The sequence below is a fragment of the Gopherus evgoodei genome, chromosome 10 (assembly GCF_007399415.2).
Source record: "Gopherus evgoodei ecotype Sinaloan lineage chromosome 10, rGopEvg1_v1.p, whole genome shotgun sequence".
NCBI classification, from domain to species: domain Eukaryota; kingdom Metazoa; phylum Chordata; order Testudines; family Testudinidae; genus Gopherus; species Gopherus evgoodei.
The window spans coordinates 82414598-82441825 of NC_044331.1; the positions used below are offsets into that span (position 1 = coordinate 82414598).

Below are 27228 nucleotides of genomic sequence, written 5' to 3' on the forward strand. Positions count from 1 at the left end.
GCGGGGCGGGTCCATCCGGCCGGAGTGGGCGGGGAGCAGTGTGCGGGGGTGAGGGGGCTGGGCCTGCTGGCCGGAGGGGTGAGTGTTCCTGGGGCCCGGCTGCGGGTAGGGCCCGGGGTGGGGGGTCTCCTCCCCCCCGAGGGCTGGGGCGGGCGGGCGGGCGGTGTGGGGTATTGCTGTGGGGCTGGCGGAGACGGGGCTTGGGGGGTTATGGGGGCTGGGTGCACGGGGGGTATAAAGGGGTGTCCCCTGGGAAGCTGGGGGGTGGGGTTTGTTGTGGGGCTGGCGGAGACGGGGCTTGGGGGGTTATGTGGGCTAGGTGCACGGGGGGTATAAAGGGGTGTCCCCTGGGAAGCTGGGGTGGGGGGTGGGGTTTGTTGTGGGGCTGGCGGAGACGGGGCTTGGGGGGTTATGTGGGGTCACCCCCAGATGGGCTGGGTGCACGGGGGGCATAAAGGGGTGTCCCCTGGGAAGCTGGGGTGGGGGGTGGGGTTTGTTGTGGGGCTGGCGGAGACGGGGCTTGGGGGGTTATGTGGGCTGGGGGCTGGGTGCAGGGGGGGTATAAAGGGGTGTCCCCTGGGAAGCTGGGGTAGGGGGGTGGGGTTTGTTATGGGGGAACCCCCTCCCCCCCCGTGAGCAGCTGGCGTGTGGGTACTTGGGGATCATACAGGGCCAGCCCGTGGAGGCGGTGAGGGTTTTCTGGGGGAAATTGTCCAAGGATCCCCTGTGAGTAGCTGGGATATTAGGGGTTGGAGGGGGTTATGCAGTGGCCTTCCCATGAGAGCTGGGCTATGTGGGTCCTAGGGAGTGGACATGAAGGGGACAATTCTGGTGGAGACAGGATGGGGGATTATGTGGGAGAGGGTTATGGAAGGGGCCTGTCCCTCTAGGGAGCTGGGATATGTGCAGTGGTGGGGAAGGAGAGTGGGACCTGTACAGGGAACCCCACCTAGATATGTGAGATATTGGGGCTTTGAGGGACTTATAAAGGGATCCTGCACAAAATACATGTGGTGGATGTTGGGGATTAACTTGTTCCCAGTACTGAGGGGACAGCAGGCCCATTGTGGAGTCGGGACCCTCTTTCTCACAGAAAGGAGGCATATGCGATGAAGAGTATATTTGTTCAGCACTTGTGGTATTCCTGTAGCAGCCACTGAAGCTGTATTTGGTCTAATGGGAGCCTGTTTTGTGGTGGTGTGAGAGAAATGGCATCTGAAGGCCTTGGCTGTTTTTGGTTGAGATTGACCTATCTTTCTTTTTTTTTTTTTAATATATATATATATATATAATTGGAGACATACCTATTTCCTAGAACTGGAAGGGACCTTGAAAGGTTATCGAGTCCAGCCCCCTGCCTTCACTAGCAGGACCAATTTTTGCACCAGATCCCTGAGTGGCCCCCTTAAGGATTGAACTCACAACCCTGGGTTTAGCAGGCCAATGCTTAAACCACTGAGCTATCCCTCCTTGCCCTCTCCTCCTTGTTTCCCTCCAACCCCCCTGTAGTTGGAGTGATATAATATTTAATTAGTTTAACACTTTTGTGATGATGACTCCTTTTTTTATTTATAGCCACTTTCAAAATTTGCTCTGAGATGACTATACAAGATTTTTAGCCTGGGAGCAAAACACCTTAAGTCCCTATAAAATAAAACAATTCAGCAGTTTTAAAATTGACATGTCAGGCATTTGGTGCTGCTTTATTGCAATACAGCTCTCTGGGAAAGAGACGAGGAAGTCCCTAGCTGGCTCCAGGACGTGTTCCAGCAATGGTTACAGTGGCACAAACGTCTCACATACCTGGCAGCATTGCACCTGCCAGTATCTCTCTTCCCTGATCTGAAGGGAGTTCACTCCTTGGCCTGTTTGCAAAGACTTTCGACAGTAGAGCTGTGTCTAAATATCCCATTGAAAAGTGAAATGATTCCAGCGTTTGCTAATTCATAGGTTCTGTCTACTGTTCTCTATATAGAACTGTTTTATGCATGCAGGGGCCTCTTGGTGCTTTCTTGTCAACCATGGCGAAGCAGCAAAACAAGGATCCTGGGTTAAAGGAGAAGTTTAAGAGCCTCTTAGGTCTGGGACCATCCCGGCCTAGTTCCAAATCATCAGAGGGCAAGCAAACAGAGTTTATCATCACTGCGGAAATACTCAAGGTAAATTATCATAAGGTTTGAGGACTGAGTTTAGAGTATGAGCTGAGATGAATGGGCGATGAGCACAAAAATGGAGGAGGGGGTGATTTGGTGGTTAAAGCTGGAGACAGAGAAACGGGACTCCTGAGTCTTATTTCCAGCTTTGCCACTGACTCCTTTTGTGACCTAGGGCAATTCACTTATCCTACCTGTCGCTCAGGTCAATCATAGATAAAATGGGGGTAAGGTTACGTACCTCATAGCATTGCCAAGTCTTAATTAGTTAACATGTCTGGGTAGTTTGAGATGCCTGGCTGAAAGGCACTTTGTCAGTGTAAAGTGCAATTATATTAAGCTAAATTAGAGCACACTTTCCATTTCCCCCTCATTCTGTCATCATTCTATGTGAGCTTTAACCTGCTGATGTTGGTTACAGCTTCGAGTGCATCTCTGTGAGGGCGACTAATTGTTAGGCTCTAAAATATCTTTTAGACAATGTGGAGCATATTTTATAATGATCCAATTGGTCATTTTGAGAGAGATGGAGAGGGATGTTTCTCATGAAGAAAGGCAGAGCCTGGGTTATCTTAATTATTTCCATTCTTCTTTTCAGGAATTGAGCATAGAGTGTGGATTAAATAACCGGATACGAGCGATTAGTCAAATCTGTGAAGTAGCAAAAACCAAAAAATTTGAAGAGGTATGTTTGCTGTCAGGTGTAGGGTAAATGTTAGGAGGACTGAGGTAAGATGTAAGCAACAGCCTTTGACTTCTCTTGTCACAAGACGCTTCGGTAATTTGGCCTACCTTAACAATGTTATAATTGTTGTAATCCAGAAAGTTATATCTTGCATTGTTATTGTGCTGCACAAACCTATAAGAAATTAATGATCCCTGCGGAAAAGACCGTTGGAACAATTTTAATAGAGGCAATGGAGGATTCTCCATCACTGGCAATTATTAAATCAAAATTCGATCTTATTCTAAAAGACAGGCTGTAGTTCAACCCCAAATTATTTCAAATAACTTCTATGGCCTGTATTATGAAGGAGGTTAGATGAGTTGATTACAATGGTCCCTTCTGGCTTTAGAATCTGTGAATTAGTATTAGTCTGATTTGACAGTGGAAACATAAACTGTATGACAAAGAGCTCACACTCCAAAGCAAAACAGAGAGAGGCTTTCCAGGACAAGTAGTTTAAGAGGTGCTTAAAAGAAGACACCAAAGTTATTACACCTGTTGTAGGGTGGTGAAACTCTGCTCTTGACCTAACCTTATTAGTAGCTTTTACAGTCCTGCTGGGAAGTGTCCACTAGTTTCCTCTGAGCTGGAGTTGCTCTACGAACAAACAGGCCCTGAAATAAATTTAAATCCCCTTTAATTCATGCTCTTAATTATTTCTGTGCAAGTTTCTGCATTAGTTGCTCTTTATATCAGATTGTCATGTTGGTTAAACTCAAAGCAAAAGCATCCACACAGAGACTTGCATGGAAATAGCTAATGATATGAATAAAGCCAGTCCAGTCAATTTGTTTATGTGTAGGCCCACATTTGCTGGGCAGATGTGGCTCACAAATTCCACTCTGGCTATAAGAGAGGTGAGTAGAAGTAGCACTCAGGGAGGAGGGCATTAGGAAGCTAGGAGTCATGAATCTTGTTAACTTTTCTCTGGGTACGTCTACACTACAGGATTATTCCGATTTTACACAAACCGGTTTTGTAAAACAGATTGTATAAAGTCAAGTGCACGCGACCGCACAAAGCACAATAATTCGGTGGTGTGCGTCCATGTACCAAGGGGAGCGTCAATTTCTGGAGAGTTGCACTGTGGGTAGCTGTCCCGTAGGTATCCCATAGTTCTCGCAGTCTCCCCTGCCCATTGGAATTCTGGGTTGAGATCTCAATGCATGATAGTGCAAAAACAGTGTCGCGGGTGATTCTGGGTAAATGTCGTCCCTCATTCCTTCCTCTGTGAAAGCAACAGCAGACAATCATTTTGTGCCCTTTTCCCCTGGATTGCCCTGGCAGACGCCATAGCATGGCAACCATGGAGCCCGTTTTGTCTTTTGTCACTGTCACCGTATGTGTACTGGATGCCGCTGACAGAGGCGGTACGGCAGCGCTACCCAGCAGCATTCGTTTGCCTTTGCAAGATAGCAGAGAGGGTTACCAGTCATTCTGTACCGTCTGCTGTGCCATTGTAAATTGGCGATGAGATGACAGTTATCAGTCATTCTGTACCGTCTGCTGCTGTCATGGGTGCTCCTGGCTGACCTTCGCTGAGGTCGGCCGGGGGCGCAAAGACAAAAATGGGGACCCCAGGGGGTCATTCCCTCCTTTATGTTGTATCTAAAAATAGTCAGTCCTGCTTAGAATAAGGGGCAAGTGTACTATAGAACCAGTGTATCAGAGAGCACAGCCGCTCCGTGTCAGATCCCACAGAAATGATGAGCTGCATGCCATTCTAGGGGGTACCCCTGCAACAACCCCACCTGTTGCTTCCCTCCTCCCACACCCTCCTGGGCTACCGTTGCAGGGTCCCCCCATTTGTGTGATGAAGTAATAAAGAATGCAGGAATAAGAAACACTGACTTTTTAGTGAGATAAAATGAGAGGGAGGCAGCCTCCAGCTGCTATGATAGTCCAGGCAGGACATTAAGCTGTGCGGAGGAGAGGAGCCCAGCATGCCGCTGCTATGATAGTCCAGGCAGTATAGAATCTTTTCTTTAGACATGAAAGGGTGGATGGGGGCTGATGGAGTTCAGCCCCCAGTTGCTATAATGAGGACAGTTACCAGCCATTTTGTACCATCTGCCGGGAATGATCGGGAGTCATTCCTGTTTTTACCCAGGTGCCCCCGGCCGACTTCACCTGAGGCCAGCCAGGAGCACTCACGGGATGATGACAAGGACGGCTACCAGTCCTTCTGCACTGTACCGTCTGCCATCGGGGAAGGGAGGGGAGAGGATGCTGCTGTTCAGTGCCGCAGCACCGTGTCTACCAGCAGCATGCAGTAGACATACGGTGACATTGAAAAAAGTCAAGAAACGATTTTTTTCCCTTTTCTTTCATGAGGGGGAGGGGGGTAAATTGACGAGAGATACCTTGAACCACCCCGGACAATGTGTTTGACCCTACAGGCATTGGGAGCTCAGCCGAGAATGCAAATACTTTTCGGAGACTGTGGGATAGCTGGAGACCTCAGTCCCCCCCCTCCCTTCCTCCATGAGCATCCATTTGATTCTTTGCCTTTCTGTTACGCTTGTCACACAGCACTGTGCTGTGGACTCTGTATCATAGCCTGGAGATTTTTTTCAAATGCATTGGCATTTCATCTTCTGTAACGGAGCTCTGATAGAACAGATTTATCTCCCTATACAGCGATCAGATCCAATATCTCTCGTACGGTCCATGCTGGAGCTCTTTTTGGATTTGGGACTGCATCGCCACCTGTACTGATCAGAGCTCCACGCTGGGCAAACAGGAAATGAAAATCAAAATTTTGCGGGGCTTTTCCTGTCTACCTGGTCAGTGCATCCAAGTTCAGATCGCTTTCCAGAGCGGTCACAGTGGTGCACTGTGGGATACCGCCCGGAGGCCAATACCGTCGATTTGCGGCCACACTAACCCTAATCCAATATGGTAATACCAATTTCAGCGCTACTCCCCTCATCGGGGAGGAGTATAGAATCAGTTTTAAGAGCCCTTTATATCGATATAAAGGGCCTCGTTGTGTGGACGGGTGCAGGGTTAAATCGGTTTAACGCGACTAAAATCGGTTTAAACGTGTAGCGTAGACCAGGCCTCAGTGTAACTTGCCCCAATTCAAGAAGTGACTGCATCGTAGGGGGCAGACCCTAGAATAAGCTTAACCCTGCTAATGATAGCTATCTAATAAATTGTGCTATCTAATAAATTGTGCTGTTGCTTTCTGTGTCCACTTACAGCATGCGGTGGAAGCAATATGGAAAGTGGTAGCTGATATGCTGCAGCCAGAGCTACCAGCAGAAGCCAGGCATGCTGTGCTTCACCTGCTGAAGGCCATCATTCAAGGACAGGTAAAGCCTCCCCCTTCCAAATAGGGCTTGCTGGAGCAAGATGAATAGCACTGGCTGGCTGCCTCCCTGCCATTTAAATTCTTCTTGTTCTTTATCTTAGTCCAGCGCAGTGAACAGGAAAAGCCTAGCGTTCAGTTTGATTAATTCTCTTGACTTTCAGTTTAACCTTTTTCTCTTTTAATTTGGGAGGAATTCTGTACTCCTGAAAAGGGGGAGTGATTGCAGTGGCTGAATTCAAGCACAATGCAGCAGTTACTGTATAATCTAGACAGCTGTGTCAAGCACCTAAATCCTGACCTGCAGCATCCATGCTATGGCAGGTATGCCAAGCATCGAGGCAAATTCTGTACATGAGTCTTTTTCTTCAGTCTGATCAAGTTAAGCTCATTATGAATCCTCAAGCTACTACACTGAGCAGTGCTGTCTGTAGCATTTCCTTTTCAAGTCCTGGAATTAGTGGTCTGGCTGTTGCTACTTGGCCCACTTTCCGCATCTCTGGGGTTCTGGACCTGCTGAATGTTGGAAAAGCTGTCTTGGGTCAGTGGTGACAGCTTGATAAATGTCTGTAAGAGGCTAAGGGGAACTGACTGCCTTCCCAGCAGACCATGGCAAGATTTTCAGTAGACACTAACACAGCCCAAGGGGGGAAAAGTTTGCTTTTAAAGTGTTGTCATAAACAGATAGCTAAGGGTTAACATCTCTTTCACCTGGAAAGAAGTAATCTGAACCACCTGACCAGAGGACCAATCAGGAAACAGGATTTTTTTCAACTCTGGGTGGAGGGAATTTTGTGTCTGAGTTCTTTGTCTTCTGCCTGTATGCTCTCTCCGATGAGAAGTTTTTCTATTTCCTGCTTTCTAATCTTCTGTTTCCCAGTTGTGAGTACATACTGTTTCCTGATTGGTCCTCTGGTCAGGTGGTTCAGATTACTTCTTTCCAGGTGAGAGAGACGTTAACCCTTAGCTATCTGTTTATGACAAGTGTGAAGAACATTCTTATAGTTTCCTAATCATGATCTGTAATAAGTCTAGTTTTCAGTTGCTATTGTGTCTCTCACTGTAATTCTTCCTCCTTTCAGGGTGAGAGACTAGGGATCCTCAGAGCACATTTCTTTAAGGTTATCAAGGATTATCCTTCTAACGAAGATCTTCATGAACGGCTTGCAGTGTTCAAGGCTCTCACGGATAATGGAAGATCCATAACTCACCTGGAGGAAGAATTGGGTAGGTGTTGCATGTAAATGCTGAGGGTTGCTGTTGTTTTCAGATTCTGACATAGGATTGTCCAAAAGCTGCAATGCTGTTATTTTAAAATCGTGCTGAAAAAAGCTTCATTATGCTGGTTTTACCTTTTTAAAATAAAATTCCATGGCTTCTCTGTAGGGAATAAAAATTATGTACTATTCTATATTATTGTGTAAAGTCTTAGGGTACAAATTCTTCCATGCCGATGTGATAAACAATTTTATAGCAGTGACGAACCTGTGGATGTTCTGCATCTGTGAGTTTGGGGAGCTCTCTTAATTTTAAACTGTTGCCTGTTTATTTTTGGAGGGTTTTCTGTTGTTGCCGTCTTGTGGCAAACTTAATACAACCCATCTGACATTGTTTTTTTTTTTTTGCAAACTTAGCAAATTCATAAAAATATGAATTCAATCCATGTGGCAGTTTATAGCAAGATAAGGGATATGAGAGTAAGTCAGTTGTAAGCAACAGCTAAGAAGTGTGTGATAGATCAAATAGCAGCCTTGGTCAATCGACCCGCACTCTTTATTATTGTCTTCTAGGGAGCAGTTTATGTAGCTGGAAATACATCAAAAGATAGATCTTTTTTTCAGCAAGTAGGGCCAGAAGGGAATTTGCAGCGCTTTTGGATTGAAACAATGTTGTACCACCACTATTTCCTTCTCCTTTAGCTGAGTTTGTCCTGCAGTGGATGGATGTCGGGTTGTCTTCAGAATTCCTTCTAGTTCTAGTGAACCTGGTCAAGTTCAACAGCTGTTACCTGGAAGATTATGTTGCTGATATGGTCCAGTAAGGTTAAACTATTAACACTTATTGTTTCTAAATTGCTGGGCAGTGTTTGTGGATAAATTCAGTGGTCTAAATTTTCAACAGACCTTCAAGTGTATCTATTTGCACATGCAAATCTCTGTATTGTATACACAGACTGACCAGTTGGGTGACACGTGACCCAGCTAGCCTCTGCAAGTGTGCATTGTGGGGGGAAAGGGGTGGAAAAGGTATCTGTTGAAATAGTATTAGTGTGGCTGTGGTCAGAAAAGTGATTAAAAATGGCACCAAGGTGCTTTTATTTCAGAATGTACATGGTTGTCAGAGCTGACTTCTGGCAAATGTATTCTTTTGCTATTCAGAGCTGTTTTGGCTCTAAAGAGCTATGGGAGAATGATCCTGTTTCTGGATTATGTGCCTGTCAGCAGAGGAGTTCAATAGATTCCAGTTGCAGGGCCAAATTCTGCCCAGAATTATACCTGCACTGAAGATGGCGGGATGCATGGGTGTATGTGAAGGTAGAACTTGGCTGGCTTAGTCGTCATAGCTCAGTGATGCTTAAACCTGAAGGAACACATCTTGCTTTCTTAAATTCAGAACTGAAGATGCATGGGTGACAGTTTAGAAGCCTATTTGTGTAAATCAACCAAACTGATATGGAACCAATGAAAAACAAATGTGGAGTCTCTCAATATCATGTTTGCTCACTTTTCAGAGTAGAACTCTCTTTCGCAGGCCAGTTTGTCAAAAGAGCTCAGCTCCCAGCCACTCCCAAAATCTGATTCTACTTGTTGGTACTGAGCACTTTTGAAGATCTATCCGTGAGCCCTTAGACAGTATAGTGAAATACACCAACTCTTATAATATTCTGATCTGTAAACCTGGGTTAAATTACATAGTGCTCAATCCCCAGTTTGTGTAGGAGATGAACTTGGCAATATTCTCTTCACTAGGTTTACATACTTGGGACCCTGTACCCAACCGTATTTAATGAATAGTAATAGTGGTGAGATGTAGCTTAAGTGCAGCTGCAAACTATTCAGAAAAGGGCTGGTGACACTAAGCATATCTCCAGAAGTATTATCAACTGAGCCACAGTCAGGAAAGCAACAGGGCAAACTTCTACACTAATCTAATTGTGTTAATTTTGGATAATTTTTTTTGGTCATTTGTTAAATTTGATTAAAATAAACATATTTAACTACGTTTTCCTCCAACAGTATGATCTGCCTATTGTGCATTCAGACATCATCATCGGTTGACATAGAGGTCAGTAATTGGAGCCTCTTCTAATATCGATTACATTCTGCAGAACTCTATCCATTACAGATCAGGCCACTTTTGAGTAGCTAGGCCAAAACTCTCTAGGGCTCCCAAGGATTTTCTTCCTTCAAGGAAAGCTGCTGTAGCGAAGTGTGGAGCTTACTATATTGTTGGATGTTGGGTGGAGAGAGGCATTATGACTTACATGTCTGAGCATAGAGGTGGGAACCAGGATATCGTGGGTCGCAGTCCCAACTGGACAAGTCACTTATCCCTCTCTTACTCAAGTTTCACCACCTGTAAAATGAGGACAGTACAACATTGTGAGGATTAACTAACTCTGGAAAGCACTTTGGGGTCATGTAAAGCACTGTACAGCTACTAAGTTATTAATTTAGTCATAAAACCGTGGGACAAAGGAACCAAGTTGATCTTGCTAAGGGATTTCCTTCACTGCTTTAACCGTCCTTGTCATGATTTGGTTTACATTCTGAACTGATGAACACCTGGTGTATCCCTATTGATTTCTGAGGAGTTTTGTGGCCGTAAGTGAGAACAGAGTTTAACCTGCTGTATTTCAATGCTAGGTCAAGGGAGAAGTGAGTAACCATTGTGCTTTTCACCCCCACAAAGGTCTCCCTGCAGGTCCTAGATGCTGTGGTTTGCTACAACTGCCTGCCCTCGGAGAGCCTCCCAGTATTTATCATCACCTTGTGCCGCACCATCAACGTTAAGGAGCTTTGTGAGCCATGCTGGAAGGTCAGAATCCTTTCGTTTCCCTTGACATGAGTTCCTGTACCATGCACAGTTTTGTCTCATTAAAGCAATATTGTTCTGAATATTAGTATGTTAAAAATCTAGACTCCAGTTACCTTTATTATGATTATAATAGTTCTTTGAGAGGAGATTGGAGCATATACCACACTTCTCTAGTTTATTAAATGCCACACTATCCATTATTTAATTGCAAATGTAATCTCTCTTGACTGATGGGACCCTGAAGCTGTATAATGACCTACTAAAACCTTCTCTGAAAATCCTCTCATACTTGCTTTTTAGCTTATGCGCAATCTCTTGGGAACCCATTTGGGGCACAGTGCTATATACAACATGTGCCGCATCATGGAAGACAGGTATGGAATATCATGCTATTAAATAGTTGTTTAAAAAAAAAAACAAAAAAAAACCCCTCAGTATTGCTTTGACTGAAATAAAAGATGTGCTGATTCTAATGGGAGCAGGAGCAGACCCAAAATTTCAAGTGTGATGTAATGGTTAGAAATAATGACTGCTTTGTGATTTTGGACAAGTTAATTAACATTTCTGTACCTATGTTTTCCCATTAATAAAATGAGAACAGTGCCTAAATGGTTAGTCTTCATGGTTTTAAAGTCCCTTAAGATGCTCTGATTTAGAAGTACTGAGTATTGTTCTTTTCCCTTTGCGTGAGTCTTGTACTCTAAAACTAAACCTGCTGCTATAGTATGATCTAAAAACTTGACTTACCTTCTGCACCCTGTCTTAGAGCCTACATGATGGATGCAGCATTACTGAGAGGAGCAGTGTTCTTTGTCGGAATGGCTCTTTGGGGTGCACACAGACTGTATTCTCTCAAGAACTCACCTACATCAGTGCTGCCCTCATTTCTCAAGGTACAGTGATACTTGGGAGGAACTTTTATCTTGTGATAGTGCCTAGGAGCCTCAGTCGTGGACCAGCACCATGCTGTGCTAGGTGCTGTGCAAACTCAGAACAACAAGACAGTTTCTGCCTCAAAGAACTTCCAATCTAATTATAAGACAAAAGCCAACAGCTGGATAGAGACATATGGGGGAACACATGAAACAAGGAGACAATAGCTATTTCAAGCTTAAACTGATGCTTTGTTTGGGAATATTTTACTGATCCACGTAGCAGTTCTTGAATTTTTCATAGTTCTTTAGAGTTTAAGGTCAGAAGGGACCGTTTAAACATCAAGCTTGACTTGATTTAACACAGGCCATTAATTTCACCCAGTTACCCCATAGTGTGGTTTGTACCTAAAGCGTTTCAGTCCTCAGCAGAGTGAACTGTTTGCACAGGCAGAGGACTGGAGACACTGAGGTACCACAAACAACTTTCTAGATGGTTTATATAGCAAAAAAAATCCTATGCCTGCTGCAAGCAGGTTAGTCTACAGCATACAAATGTAGGGAGAGGGGACAAAGTCAGCATGAATGAAAAGTGAAGTGTGGCCCTTTTTTTTTTTTTTAATATTAGTGCCAGGATTTTTTAAATGGAGAGACACCCTGAGGGAAGGATTAAGATTTATGAGCTTGTTGGCCGAAGTGCCTGTTAATGAAAACTGCAGCTATGTGAGAGAAGGCTGACGCATTTGACTGGCTGAGTGTTCATGCTGGAAGCTGTACTGTGATCACTTCTCCTCTACCAGGGCACTTACTAAGCCCTTGGTATGATATTAAATTGGAAGCAGCCTGCCACCTTTCGTGCCCTCTTCTGTACTTTGGGAGATGGCGGGGCTATTTTTGTAATGGATTTTAACCACAGCAAGGGGAATGGTGTTGAAGTTCCCTTATTGGCTGCCCATGCTGTATGTTTGATCTGTAGATTATGCGTTAGGCCAGAGAGTCTCTGAAACAATATTAGAAGTTTCCTATAATGGGCTTGGTAGGAGTGACCAGATTGAGTTGTCTCATTACAAAATCCTACCGTCTTTTCAGTGTTTGGGGACCTTTCAGCCAAGCTACAAGAGTTACCATGTTCTAAACTGAACTACGTATTCCAGTGAGGGGTGTATGTCGTGTCATGTGGAGCTGGTAGTACTGTCTCCAACCTGCTGTTCATGTGGAACCAGGGGTGCATTTTAACATCTGACTTGCACCTGTTGAGAATACATTATTATGCTTATAAAATGGCCATCTTTTGATTGGCTTTTGCAGCTGTAGCCTCAGACTTCGAGCTTTTCTATCCTTGAAACACTACAGTGGCCGCGCTGCAGTTGTCACTGTAGCACTTCAATGTAGACACTTACTACAGCAACTGAAGGGTTTCTGTCCCCATCGTTAAACCATCTCCCTGAGAGGCAGTAGGTAGATTGATGAAAGGATTGAGCCCTTCAGCTAAACTTCTTAATATGTAGGATGTAGTTCAGTTTAAGAAGGTTACAGATCATTGACTGACCTCAGGAACTTGTATTCCAGGCCATGACTTGTCCCAATGCAGTTGTATCGTATGAAATAGTCCTGTCCATAACCAGATTAATCAAGAAGTATGGGAAGGAGCTGCAGGCTGTCACTTGGGATATTCTTCTGGATATCATTGAGCGATTACTCCAGCAGCTACAGGTAGGTATTGAGTCAAATCTTGATATACGTTATAAAAACATCTTGTAGGAAGTATTTTGGTTTATAAAATGGTCTTATTTTTTAATACTGAAAAGCACTCTACAGCTTCTGCTTTGGATGGGGGGTAGCGTGTACCCTGCCACAGTCTATAGACTTGATGTCTGACTCTGGGGCTCCCCCATCAGTGGAGCTGCGCTTGTCATGGAGGTGGCGGGGTATTTGGTGTTGGAAGGGAAGACTATTGAGTGTGGGTCTGGCCTAACTTCTGACTAGTATTTCTCAGCCAACACTCTTATTTCAATTGTGACATACTTCGTAACTAAAAAAGAAACCATTTAGAGTGGCCTTGTCTGTGTTTCAGAGTATAGAGAACCAGGATTTGAAGTCCATTGTGCATGCTCTGTTGACTACAGTAGAAGAACTCTGTGACCAAAATGAATTCCATGGGTCTGAGGAGAGATTCTTTGAGCTGGTGGAGAGATGTGCTGATCAGAGACCTGTAAGACCTTCTCTCCCATCACAAGTCAATACGGCTTATTGTGGTTTTTTTCCCCCTTTTAAACCTCCTGGAAACGTTTCTCTGTTCTATAGTAGTGTCTAGAGGCCCCACCCAAAACATGGGGTCCATTTTGGGAGGCATTGCATGAATGCATATTAAGGAACAGTCCCTGTCCCAGATTGCACAAGACACCCACAGGAAACATTGAATATTCTTATTTTACTGATGGGGAGCTGAGGTACAGGGATAGTAAATGATTTGCCCAAAGTCACATAGGAAGTCTGGCAGAGCCAGGAATTAAACCCAGAACTCCAGAATCCCAATCTGAGTGCCTACAAGACCATCCTTCCTCTTATTGCTCACATCAATATTAGATTTTTATCCCATACAACCAAGGGCGGCGAGAGTTATAAAATAGCCCATGTTATAAAGCTACAGTGAAGACTTCACAGCCCCTTGAGGCCTGTTCTTGGAGGGAGAGGAAGGGAGATGCATGCACTGTAGGTAAGCACTGAACTATTCTTACTTTTTCTTTTTCTTTTTCTTTTTTTTAAGGAATCTTCTCTACTAAACTTAATAACGTACAAAGCTCAGTCTATTCACCCTGCCAAGGATGGCTGGATTCATAACCTGAAGGTGTTAATGGAGAGGTTCTTCAGGTAGGAAACCGCAGCTTTAAAAAGAAAAGGTTGTTTCAATGTGTGTGCAGTCTGTTTAATGAACTGTCTGTTTTAAAAACAAGCTTACTCTCTGGATCTCTTTAATGTTAGTAATGGCTGCTGAAATATGGGGGTGATTCCAGAATGCAGGATTTCCTTTTTATCCAATTAACAGAACAAAAATGTTCAACTGAGGCTTCTTTATCATCCTTCTTCGTTTAACGAAGTGGAGGGTGGCTGTTGGCTGCTTCACCTCTCTAATTAACTATCCTGTGCTCCATTGCGTGGTATCTTCCTTGGTATCAGAACTACAACCCTACCTTCTAAATATCAGGAATGCTTCCGATTTGACAATATCCTGTAGTATGGGGTTCTGCAATGGCAGCTCCCCAGAACATGCTTTCTTATTGTAGAATGATCCCCTCATATCTACAGAGCTTTTGGCTCCTTTTAAAAAATTAAGATAAAGACCACTTCACCCCTGTGTATGTGGTTCTGAAGTTGTGGCACAGTCTCTCTCACCCATTCACACATGCTCTCCCTGGTTGACTCTTAAGTTTTGGAGATGGGTACGGCTGCTCATGTGCTACAACAGGAAGTCTTGTTTTTGTAGACAGCCTCCAGGTTTTTCTTGATGATAGCACCTTGTCTGCTTGGTGTTGCAACTTCATATGCAGAGAACATTCACTGAAGGTTCACGTGGCCTTTGCTTGTAATGTTTTTAACCCAGAAAAAAGGGATTTTGTCACAACATGATCTCTGTCCTCCCCCTAACTCTTTTGTCCATTTTGGGTTTGTTTTTTCCCTTTTAGGAATGAATGTCGTAGTGCAGTTCGGATTAAAGTTCTGGATGTCTTGTCTTTTGTCCTGAGCATTAACAGACAGTTTTATGAGGTTTGTATTTTATTGATATTTAGTTGGGGTGTTTGAATTGGAGATCTGGAATGGGTGGTGGAAATGTTTTTCTGTTTAATCGTGTGTGTTCTTCAGACTTAGTTTCTGCAGTTCTAAAGAGTCAGTCCAACGGTTCTGAAAATGTAGGACCCTGTAATTAGGTTTCTCTGCAGTGTGATTGAAAGGACTTGCATATTAAATGTGGTCCATAGTTGCGTTTAAGTCTATTGTCAGTATGATGTATGTGTAATGAGAGTTGATATTAGCAGATCTATTTTGACAATGTGCTTTTTTTAATTTTCACCTTGTGCATCTTGTGGATACCTTCTTTCCCTGTCCTAAGGTTTCCCAAAGAGGTTGTCACTTCCATTCATTTTACAGAAAAATATATTTTTTAGTGTTCGGAATGGGAGATTTAATCTGGTTTGGGTAAAGACAAAGTTTCGTTTGTACTAAGATGAGGTCAAGATATTATCTGACATGAGTGGATTGACTCGACTCAATGTTTCCATTTTAATTGAAATCCAAGATGGCAGGTGCTGTGATAGAGCAGAGCCCAGTGAACTCTGCTTGATTTGTTTGTTAACTCAAAGGAAAGTCTGCTCAGTGTGTCTGATATAAGGAAAGTGGGAGAGGCACTGCTCAGATTCCTCCAAGTTCTATTAAACTGGCTGCTACCTCTTCGTTTCCTACCTCTCCAAAAAACAAGGCCTGTGAATCCCATGTGAATGAGGTCTGCTGAAGTTGAGCTACAGAACCTTTGTCAGATTGATAAAGACCTAAGCTGCCGAGTCCAAGTTCAACAATAGTCTAAATGTTTGAAGAGATGACCTAGAAAGATATTTAAATAGGCTGGAGGAAAAAAATCCAGCAGACTAAACAACTAGGTAATGAAGACTAAAGCTAGTATGACCTCATGATTCTTTGATCGTGGATATGCGTTTGTGTTAACTCACAAATACGAGTGAGCTGGGAGACATTTTGCTGTACAGTCTGTCCTATTACAGGAGGAGCTGATTAACGTGGTGGTGATCTCACAGCTGGCACATATTCCAGAAGATAAAGACCACCAAGTCCGGAAACTGGCCACTCAGCTATTGGTGGACCTGGCTGAGGGCTGCAACACGCATCACTTTAACAGCTTGCTTGATATCATAGAAAAGGTGAGGCTTTGTTTGCTCAGCAGTGATACTTCCAATAACTTTGTCTCCATCTCTTATCCAATCGCTTTACTGGAGACCAAGGAAGGTGAAGAGTTAATTATCTATATGATCCTAGGGGGTGGTGTAGGACTCCTGGTTTTGGGGGGAAACCAGAGCTCTAATGGAAACCAAAAAGGTGCTTTGGAACCAGCTCTGCTAATGCACATCCAAGATAATCTACGATATTAAGAGACTTTCAGTGGAACCATTTATTTTGTGCCTTTCTGACCTGTTGGCATGGAATTAATTCGGCGTCTCATTGTGCCCGATGTGGGTTTTAAAGGACATTTCTCCTTTTGTTTTTAAAAGGTGGCTGCACGTTCTCTTTGGGCTCCTGTTGATCTGGAGGAGAGAGACTTTCTATCTCATTCTGCTGCTTTAGAGGATGTGAAGACAGCTGTTCTAGGCCTCCTGGTAATTCTCCAGGTAAAACTGTGGAGTGTTTAAAAATTCCTCCCTTAAAACAGTAGTCTCTAGGGCTTTATTTACTGGCCAGTCAATACCCAATAACAAATTCTTTCTCTTCTGTAACTTCATAGACTAAGTCACTTGTCCCACTCTTTAAACTAACAGAATAGGGAATATTTTAGCCATGATTGGATTAGTTCAGTTCTTGACTGGATACCTTGCATACGATGTATTAATTATTAAATCTTTAGCTACTAACAGCCAGCATGTCATAAATGTAAGTGTTTTGGTGATATGTTTCTAGGGTCTAGTTAGAAAGGAGCCAGAACTGCATTCTCAAATCTGAATCTTTATGAATCCTAACCCCAAAGAAATTCAGATCCCCAGATCCAAACCCACACCTGTGACTTTCTGGGTCTAGATTAGATCAAAAATTAGAAGAGTTCTAATGTGGCTGAAATTTCTCACCAGAAATCTCACTAATTCAGTTGCTACCTTGGGCAAAAACTACCCAGATCTCTTGTATTCCCAGACACTCACCATTCAAGATGGTGGAAATTTTACAAAAACAACTTACGTGACTTTAGTCTGTCAAGATCCAAACACCACTTTCCCAGGCTGTTTCAAAGCTTGCCCTGCCCTTTGTTTATTGATGCTACTAGCAGCGTCAGTGGAGTATAGTGCTGTCTTTATCGGGTAATTCATAAATTAAAGGTCAAACTTGCACTCTAACAGTTTTCATAGACATGTTGGTATCCATAATGCACACATGCTGTGCTCTCTTAAAAGCGGGAAGATCAATCTGTTTAGGGATTTTGTGTGTGTGATCCCCAGGATCCTCTGAGGCCTCATCTGTTCGTGTTGGCCTCAAGAACAGTTTACATTGCCTTTCTTTGTAAATTTGATGCTGATTGACCAAAGATGGGCTACTCTGTTAACAAGTAAACCTTCAGGGTGTGTGTTGACTGTTGTTCTATGCCTCTGTAGACAAAGCTGTACAGCCTGCCTGCCAGCCATGCCACTCGGGTGTATGAAATGCTTATTAATCACATCGAGCTCCACTATAAGAATGTGTACTGCCTCCCGATTGCTAGCAGCATCAGGTTGCAGGTATGGATAGTCTCTCTCCTAACACTGTGATAGAAGGAGGGGCAGAACAAATGCTTTAGCTGGGTAGAAGATGGGGCATTTGTAGGAAGTTATTACTGTGTACTCTGCAGCATGCTTCTGTAGCTGTAAAACAATCGGTGCTGGAGTAAAATTTTAGTTAGCTGATGGCACTGTGTTCATAAATTCCATAAAATTTGAGTTCAGGGAGTGGAAGCCCCTACAGAATGAGCCCCAATGCAGAGCAAATCTTCTTGCTGGCCAGGAACGACAGCAGATTGGGTGGTGAGAAGCTGGGGAAATAGTCCATCAGCAGAGGTTTTGAGTCATTCCAGAATGCAGTGAGAAATCTTCTCTCTTGCAGGCATTTGACTTTCTGCTGATGCTTCGAGCGGACTCCCTCCACCGCCTTGGCCTGACCAACAAGGATGGAGCAGTGAGATTTAGCCCCTACTGCCTCTGTGACTTGGTGTATGTTTCTCATTGCATTGTAGTACCTCTGAAACCTTGAGATTCTCACGTGTGTATTAATAGTCTGTCACAGTCTCTATACAACTCTTCTCATCTCCCGAATTCTGGTCAGCAGTTATCAGACCACATTCATAGTTATTGTTGGGGTGGGAGTTCCCTCTAGTAAATAACTTCAGAACCAGTCCTGTAAATCCTTGGCATGCAGAGCTCTCAGGAGCCTCAGAGTTCTATGTACTGGAGACTTGCGATTTATGTAGCTACTCTGCAAAAGATTACAAATCCCTTGTTTGCAATTTCCTGCCAGGAGACTGAGAAATCTGGTTTTACACTAAGGCCTGGTCTACGCTATGCGTTTAAACCGATTTTAACAGCGTTAAACTGATTTAACGCTGTACCTGTCCACACTACGAGGCCCTTTATATCAATATAAAGGGCTCTTTACATCGGTTTCTGTATTCCTTCCCGACGAGAGGAGTAGCGCTAAAATCGGTATTACTATATTGGATTAGGGTTAGTGTGGCCGCAAATTGACGGTATTGGCCTCTAGGCGGTATCCCACAGTGCACCACTGTGACCGCTCTGGACAGCAATCTGAACTCGGATGCAGTGGCCAGGTAAACAGGAAAAGCCCCGCAAAATTTTGAATTTCATTTCCTGTTTGCCCAGCATGGAGCTCTGATAGCACGGGTGGCAATGCAGTCCCAAATCCAAAAAGAGCTCCAGCATGGACCGTACGGGAGATACTGGATCTGATCGCTATATGGGGAAACAAATCCGTTCTATCAGAGCTCCATTACAGAAGACGAAATGCCAAAGTGTTTGAAAAAAAAATCTACAGGCTACACAGTGCTGCATGACAAGCGTAACGGGAAGCCAGAGACTCAAATGGACGCTCATGGAGGGAGGGAGGGAGTACTGAGGACTCCAGCTATCCCACAGTCCCCAGCAGTCTCCGAAAAGTATTTGCATTCTTGGCTGAGCTCCCAATCCCTGTAGGTTCAAACACATTGTCCAGTGTAGTTCAGAGTATAGCTCGTCAATTTACTCCCTCCCCCCCACGTGAAAGAAAAGGGAAAGAAATCGTTTCTTGACTTTTTTCATTGTCACCCTATGTCTACTTAATGCTGGTGGTAGACGCGATGCTGGAGCAGTGAAGAGCAGTATCCGCTCTTCTCCCCTCCCTGGTGGCAGACGGTACAATATGACTGCTATCTGTCGTCACCATCACCCGTGCTTGATAACTGCTGAATACCCCTGGCTGGCCTCAGGGGCGCCTGGGTAAAAATAGGAATGATTCCTGGTCATTCCCAGTAGATGGGACAGAACAGCTGGTAATTGTCCTCATCATAGCAACTGGGGGCTGAGCTCCATCAGCCCCCTCCCTTTCCTGTGTAAAGAAAAGATTCTGTTCTGCCTGGTCTATCATAGCAGCGGGATGCTGCCTCCCCCTCATTTTATCTCACTAACAAGTCACTGTTTGTTGTTCCTGCATTCTTTATAACTTCATTACACAAATGAGGGGGGACACTGCCACGGTAGCCCAGGAAGGTTGGAGGAGTAGGGAAGCAATGAGTGGGGTTGTTGCTCATGCCGTGAATGGCATGTAGCTCATCATTTCTGCGGGATCTGACACGGAGCAGCTGTGCTCTCTGATACACTGGTTCTATAGAACACTTGCCCCATATTCTAGGCAGGACTGACTCTATTTTTAGAAATCATGAAGGAGGGATTGACTCGGGGAGTCATTCCCAGTTTTGCTTTTGCGCCCCCGGCCGATCTCAGCCAGGGGCACCCATGATAGCAGCAGACAGCACAGAAGGACAGATAACCGTCATCTCATTGCCAATTTACAATGGCAGCAGACGGTACAGAACGACTGGTAATCATCTCTGCTATCATGCAAAAGCAAATGAACGCTGCTGTGTAGCACTGGAGTATCGCCTCTGTCCGCGGCATCCAGTACACATACGGTGACTGTAAAAAAAGAAAAAAAAAGGTTGAACGGGCTCCATGGTTGCTGTGCTATGGCGTCTGCCAGGGCAATCCAGGGAAAAAGGGTGCGAAATGATTGTCTGCCGTTGCTTTCCCGGAGGAAGGAATGACTGACGACATTTACCCAGAACCACTCGCGACAATGATTTTTGTCCCATCAGCCACTGGGCTCTTAACCCAGAATTCTAAGGGGCGGGGGAGACTGCGGGAACTATGGGATAGCTACGGAATAGCTACTCACACTGCAACGCTCCGGAAATCGACGCTAGCCTCGGACCATGGACGCACACCGCCGAATTAATGTGCTTAGTGTGGCCACATGCACTCGACTTTATACAATCTGTTTTATAAAACCGGTTTATGTAAAATCGGAATTATCCCGTAGTGTAGACATACCCTAAGATGCAGTACAGTGATCTGTAGAAATGTTGCTACTTCACGTTGCACAGCCTAGTCTGGTAGTAACTGACTCTTTAACTTAACCCTCTTAACAGAAAGATCTCTGAAAAGGAACTTGGAGAAGCAGCCTTTGTTGTAGATGATAAAGCGATGCATGTTTCTGACTAGTTGGCTTGGTCGCTTCCCTGAAATCTATTGCTTTGCATATGCATTTCTCATCTTTCGTGTCTGGTAATGGCTACTGAAACACTGACCTGGTTTGTATTTCCATGTCGTAGAGAACCAGAGAAAAGGGTATCTGAAAAAAAGCCTGCTGGGACCCTCTCACCTCCATCAGGAAGCCCCAGTGTTTCCTCCCAGAATGCCACTCTTCGGATGGGCTACTTGCCCTACTCATTGCTCTTCCGAGTCCTTCTGCAGTGTTTGAAGCAAGTACGTTGATGAATAGTGGAGTTCTGTGCGCACATTTGGAACTCTGAGTACTGATAAGAAGGACATCAGAAACGTGTCTAAAACTCAAGTGGTTTGGAATGTTGATGCTGAAATGTTCCAAAATGTCAGCTTTTTATCCCCTTTATGCCCAAAAAACTCCCATTGAATTTTTTTTAAAATTGATATTTCTTGTGGAAGATCATGACACTCATTACACTAAGAAGCAGGAATAGAGCTTTTAACTCATCCACTTGTGGTGGCCAGTTAAACTGCATATGTAGTGCTGAGCCTAATCTATTTACTCAGAGGGCTTTAAAACTTGTCTGATGGGATGCTTTTTTGAATCTTTTCTCAAAAGTATAATTTGTGAGACTTACCCACCATTTCACAGTATAGCCAATTAATACACTGTTGTGCTTTTATTTTTCTTAAAAGAACATAATTATATTTAAACCTAAAATGTCACTGGCCTGTGTTTTAAAATTATGTAGCAATCAGTGTTATCCAGAATACCCAACACCAGCCGGCGGTATCTAAATAGCTTCTTGAAATCCAGACCTTTCCATCCGAAAATTGTTTGTGTGTGATCCTACAACTCTTCAGCCACCAGGAGGACCACAAGTAAAACCCTTCCTAAACCTAGCAGACCGACACTGGATTCTGCTTCACAGGAAATAAGAGTGAATTTTTTTTTTCATTTAACAGAGACCAAAAGCCAATAGGAAAAATATCACCCTGTTTCTCAAAGAGGATTTAAAACTAATAATAAAAAACCCCAAAATTAGAAGTTCAACTTAAGTTGACAGACTGTTCACCATTAGATATTTGAATATGGAAAGGAAATAATGAAGTGCATTAATGTTGGTTCTGGACAGCATTTTATTCATTTTTTGGGTCCAGGAGTTGTCTTGAATGGTAGAATTGCTTTTTTTGTTTTGGCGGATGGAGGAAGCACATGTAGAAAAGGCCCGGGTCGGACTCTTTCTGCTTGTTTTCACCATCTGTTTGGAGATCAGTCCGTTTTATGGTATCAAAATGTCCATGCTACATCTGAGCTAGAGGATGCATTTGGGTGGAACCCTGGAAGCAACCCATGCATCAAATAAAAGCAGGATCTTTACTAACTAACAGGGTTGGAGAAACAAGGGATTACAGAAGTAAACAACAAATCATTTTTGACACTTGATGGGCTTTATTTTCAAATTTAACATATACATCATGCAAAGCTTCCCATGGAAAGTTATTTTGTTCCTAACTAAACTCTCTCCCCTTCTTTCCAGGAGACAGACTGGAAGGTGTTGAAACTGGTTCTCAACAAGTTACCGGAGTCTCTCCGCTACAAAGTGCTGTTTTTAACCTCCCCTTGCAAGCTTGACCAGCTGTGCTCTGCACTCTGCTCCATGGTAATAACCAGTGTGTCCTCCTGGGGTCTAGACACCACAATTTACTTCTAATAGAAATGTATTTGCCTTGAGGCTTCCTTATTTTATACCCTATATTTTTGGGATTAATCTGTCCCTCCTCCCCCTCACCAAAACTTGACCCCTTTCCTTTAGCTTAAAACTTTGGGTTAGGGATAATTAAATTCCTTTAGATGTTTAACTGTCCATATGCTTCAATTACTAAAGACTATAGTTATAAAAGGGTATCCATACACTGAGTGAGTTTTGAGGACACTTGGGCCTAAACCCAAACAAACTGACCTGCATGTAAGGCTTTGGGGTTTTAGATGTATATAATGGTCTCCTGCACAGGAGCGCCAGCAGCCTTTTTGGCGCCATAGGCAGCAGAAGGTCCTGCCCCCAAAATGGCACCCCCAACAGAGGCGGCAGACGGTCCTGCCCCCAAAACACCGCCGACGACCACAGTGACTGGATGTTTGGTTGCTGCAGTCGCTGCCCCCCAAATGTCAGCGCCCTAGGTCACCTAATGGGTTGCACTGGCCCTGCTCCTGCAAATCCATCCCCCAACACTAAAACTGTGCAAAGTTAGCTAAGGGATTTATTTCATAGTTTTACTGTGAAGATTATGCTCCAACTGCAGCATCCAGATCCTAGTACATATATGATTGAGCTCTGGGACCTGAAAGCTAATACTGTTTCATAATGGAACCCTATACTGCTCTTGTACTACGAAAATGTGACTCAAAAGACCTGAATTGAAAAGGCACGTGAAATGAAAAGTACTCAAGCCCAGTGTGTAACTGATTAGCTTACAGACAAAAAGACAGCTGAGAGGTTGCATGGCACTCCCGACGGGTTCTCCCGCAATGACTTGCACCTGGCTGTGGTTCCAGTGTTGACTGCATTGATTTCTTACCATAATTACCTGGACAAAGCTAAACAGGTATGGCAGTGGGATGGGCTGCGGGAGGTGAAGTCTGAGTCTGTCTCCAGTGCACCTTTTTCTCCGACTTGGAGACTAAATGTACAGTTGCCCTGTAAGCATTTGCACTGGACATATAAAGGGCAGTTCTGCCAGAAAACAGTGTACCCACTGTAAGTAAAAGTAACATAGGGTAACTGTTACTGAGAGAAGTTAGTAAAACTCTATTCACATTCTGAGCTTTGTGTATTTAATAGCACTTTGTATAGTCAGTTGCCATCCCCTGCATAGTCATTCGGTTCTTTCTCCCGGTCTGAAAGACCCTGATAACCATCAGAAGGGAGCAGAAAAGCCTTAAACATTTTGTCCTTTTTTATTCTGTCAGAAACTGTAATCTTAAACTTGATTATTTCAAAAAGTTCAGGATGACAAATATCTCGTCTAAGATTTAGAGCCAAGATGTGTCCAGCAGTGGAGAAACACCTGTGACTTTTTTTTTTTTTTCCTCTTGAGATTGTAGTCTCAAATTGCTAGTGTATTTCTGGTAAAAGTTCTTTTAGCTGCTGGCCCTAGCAATGCAATTACCAACACACAACTAGCATTTTAGTATGTAGAAATGCTAGAGATTTGTTGCAGGCTAGTGGCAGATGGATCCTGGTCTTATTGTATTATACCGAGCATATTCTGTTCTGTTCTTCTAGCGTGAAATGGTTTATTGCCTGGAACATGGCTTAATTTATCGCTGTGCAAACCAGTGCGTTGTGGCTTTATCAGTATGCAGCGTTGAGATGCCTGACATCATCATAAAGGCACTGCCAGTCTTGATAGTCAAGTTAACCCACATTTCTGCTACAGCAAACATGGCGATACCTCTCTTAGAATTTCTTTCAAGTAAGTTGCAGTGGAAATTGTGTTTCTTATGTTCTTCAGTGGCTTTGAAAAGGCTAACTGTGTTATTTAGCATGAGTATCATCATCTTGGTTTAGTTTAAGGTTAAATACCAGAAATACATTGAACCCTAGAACAAGTTGTAATGTGCTGCAACTGCCATAAAATCTTAACATCTAGTCTACTCTTGCTCATGTAACCCAGCTGCTCAACCTAATGCACATGCAGACTGAGAAAAAAGAAACATGCTTTACATGTTAAAACATCAGAGAATTGGAAAATCTGAGGCTATCTTTCCCTCCTTGTAGCTTATGCCTTGCAAAATAATATTTACAGAACGTAATGTAACATTAGCTTTCCTGTTGGTACCAATGATTTAGAAAATGCCAGATGCTTCAACTAAATTCTGAGTCAGTAACAGTGCTCTCATCCAGATTTCACAAATGATTTTCTTATTGAACTGTTCCAGCTCTAGCCAGGCTGCCTCACCTCTATAGGAACTTTGCAGCTGAGCAGTATGCGAGCGTCTTTGCCATCTCTCTGCCATACACAAATCCCTCCAAGTAAGTTCACGAATCTTTTTTGTTGTTGTTTTTCTCTCCTTTTCCCCATCTGTAAATTGGGGAAAATGAGACTTACTTACCTTTGTAAAGTGTTTTAAGATCTATAGAGGAAAAATATAGTTGTTTGTGATACCTTTATATATGGGTCTTGTTGCTCAGGGAGGGCCAGATTTAGCTTCAAGATAAGTAGCGTGTGTTGCTAATTGCACTCCAAGTTCCTTTTTCCCCTTGAATGTACAGTAGTATTCTCTCCCACACCTCTAATATTAGTATTGAACTGCATCTCTTCTGAAAATGTGTTCAGATTGCACCGCTAAACTACTGAAATCTTCCCCTGTTCAGATTTAACCAGTACATCGTGTGCCTGGCACACCATGTGATCGCTATGTGGTTCATCCGATGTCGCCTGCCCTTCCGGAAAGACTTTGTTCCCTACATTACAAAGGTAACAGCGATGGCTGGATCTCGCAGTACAAAGGGTGCTCTGAGAACTGCAATCTGTGGGCATTATTGCTGTCAATTTACAGAGATTCTATTTTACATCAAAATAACACCTGTACTTACTAATATGTTAGAATTTCAAAATCAAATGTAGCTCTTGAGGATTGGCTCATGGTGTGTGGGCTGCAAATACCAACCGTTTGAACCGTTATCTGTGTGTCCAAATTGGCAGGGCTTGCGGTCAAACGTCCTCCTCTCATTTGATGACACCCCTGAGAAGGACAGTTTCAGGGCTCGCAGTACAAGTCTGAACGAGAGGCCGAAAAGGTAAATTGTATTCCATTCCAGTTGGGGCTATGGGTAGCTCTTCATTAGGAGCTGTTTAAATGCCAAATGCTTTCCTGTGCTTTCTGAAGAGAACTATCTGTGTCCTTAAAGATGCTGTGTAATCTTTCTGATAATCAAAATATTCTGCATTAAGGCAGTCTAAGTTGTTGTTAAACGTGAGGTCAGAACGAGCTGGTGGTTAATAGTATGTATTTGTACTAAGACGTCACTGGTTGCCCCCATCCACTTCTGCAGAATGTAAGCTTGCATTCTAAAAATAATTCTGTCCGCTGAATGTGAATCAACATAGTGCTGGCTGAAAAAATAGTGAGAGGGGTGCATGCTCTGTTCATCTCAGTGGTTTGTTAATTCTGCATCTTAATGATAGTTTGACAGTGGATGCTTAAATTCTTTCATTGCGGATCATTTTAATAGCAATGTGTATAAACTGGAGTAGTTGGGTGGATTATGAGCGCCACCTCTTTATTTTTGCCTAGTCTAAATTCTGGTAGATCCAGAATCTTACCTATTGCTGCTCTGTTATTCTGTGAAGAAGAGAGTGCTGGATCTCTGATCCTTTCTGAAAGGAAAAAAAAACTAGAATGACAAACCAGTCTGCCGTGGAAAGTTGCTATAGGGCAGTAGAGTCTAGATTTCAGTTTCACAAGAGGAGAGGCGGTAGTGTCCACTTTTTAAAATCTTTGTAGCTAACAGGCAACTACTTTTTAAAATCTTTGTAGCTAACAGGCAACTCACTGTAAAGTATCTTAACCCATTGATCCCACAAGGAAGAAGTGTTTTGAAATCAGTACATCAATTCAGGTAGAACGTTGAAGTCCATTCAAGTATTCTTGTTATTTGAAGCAGCCATTGACATTTTGAAGTAGCATCTGCAGAGAGGGACGATGTAGTTTGGAAGTCACTCAGTGTTTTGCAAAGGTAGCTTATCCACTGGACTCCTCTTTGACTTGGTTCACTGAACTTGCGTCAGCTTTTTTCTGCAGTGAGGCCATAGTATCATTTAAATGCTCTGGGGAGAGTGCCTCTCCTTTAATTGCAAAGTATAATAAGGATCTTGTAACAAAGAAACACCATCCTCGCCTTAATGCCATAGCTGTAAACTCTGTCTTGTGTTTGCAAGTTAATAATCTCTAATCCTTCATTTTCTTGTTTCATTTTTAAAATTTGGAATAGACACTTTGCCAATCATCTCTCATTTTGCAGTTTGTTAATCTGTCTTTTTCCCAAAACTTACTTAATTTCATTGGGTTGGAATACTACTAAGTCTGAAAGGCTGTTGCCCTTGTTAACCTAGCTAGTTCTGCAAAATTCTCTTCGGGGATGCAAACTGTAATTGGACAGTAACATGTGCTCCTCTGCAGACCCTTGTTTATGGAAGAGGTCCCAGTCAGTGATGCTGTTTCTATGAGTAAGGGTTTTCAGGATCAGGTCCACGGGTCTGACTATAGAGGACAAATTAGAAAGCTTCGTTCGTGTCCAATGTCCCAAAGCCTTTTGGGAAAAGAACCTTATTCCTCGTGCTTGTAATTACACACAAGCAAGGGAGGAGATCACTTGAAATGACTGTGTTTTGTCTCAATTGAGAGAAACTATTACTGGTTAGTCTAGGCACCTGGGTTCTGTTTCCAGCTTAATCACTGGCTCACTTTCAGACCTTATGCAAGCCTCTTAACCTCTCTGCCTCAGTTTCCAGACAGGTAGAGCAAAGATACTTGCCTGTCTCAAATGGATATTTTGAGGCTTCATGTATGAAAAGCACTTTGAGATCTCAGGATAAAGTCTCT

At 43.5% G+C, this 27228-nt stretch overlaps 1 protein-coding gene across 11 annotated transcripts in view; it reads left to right on the forward strand.

Moving 5' to 3' along the window:
* TSC2 (TSC complex subunit 2) overlaps positions 1–27228 on the forward strand; it is a 61781-nt gene that overhangs the window by 14611 nt on the left and 19942 nt on the right. For 9 of the 11 annotated variants that reach the window (XR_004002474.1, XM_030579100.1, XM_030579092.1 and 6 more), the window contains 24 exons: positions 1995–2159; positions 2752–2838; positions 6087–6197; positions 7276–7420; positions 8113–8230; positions 9430–9478; positions 10106–10231; positions 10532–10605; positions 10998–11124; positions 12673–12816; positions 13178–13315; positions 13871–13974; positions 14787–14868; positions 15876–16031; positions 16380–16496; positions 17466–17588; positions 17950–18056; positions 20726–20879; positions 22160–22282; positions 23091–23225; positions 23906–24095; positions 24562–24655; positions 24998–25100; positions 25329–25423. Coding sequence is in view for 10 of the 11 variants with exons in the window: in XM_030579100.1 (XP_030434960.1) it covers positions 1995–2159; positions 2752–2838; positions 6087–6197; positions 7276–7420; positions 8113–8230; positions 9430–9478; positions 10106–10231; positions 10532–10605; positions 10998–11124; positions 12673–12816; positions 13178–13315; positions 13871–13974; positions 14787–14868; positions 15876–16031; positions 16380–16496; positions 17466–17588; positions 17950–18056; positions 20726–20879; positions 22160–22282; positions 23091–23225; positions 23906–24095; positions 24562–24655; positions 24998–25100; positions 25329–25423 (2867 nt within the window). In the remaining variant the exon portion in view is untranslated. Of the gene's footprint in view, positions 1–37; positions 79–1988; positions 2160–2751; positions 2839–6086; positions 6198–7275; positions 7421–8112; positions 8231–9429; positions 9479–10105; positions 10232–10531; positions 10606–10997; positions 11125–12672; positions 12817–13177; positions 13316–13870; positions 13975–14786; positions 14869–15875; positions 16032–16379; positions 16497–17465; positions 17589–17949; positions 18057–20725; positions 20880–22159; positions 22283–23090; positions 23226–23905; positions 24096–24561; positions 24656–24997; positions 25101–25328; positions 25424–27228 lie in introns of those variants that run through there. The other 2 variants (XM_030579096.1, XM_030579099.1) reach the window with 2 other exon arrangements.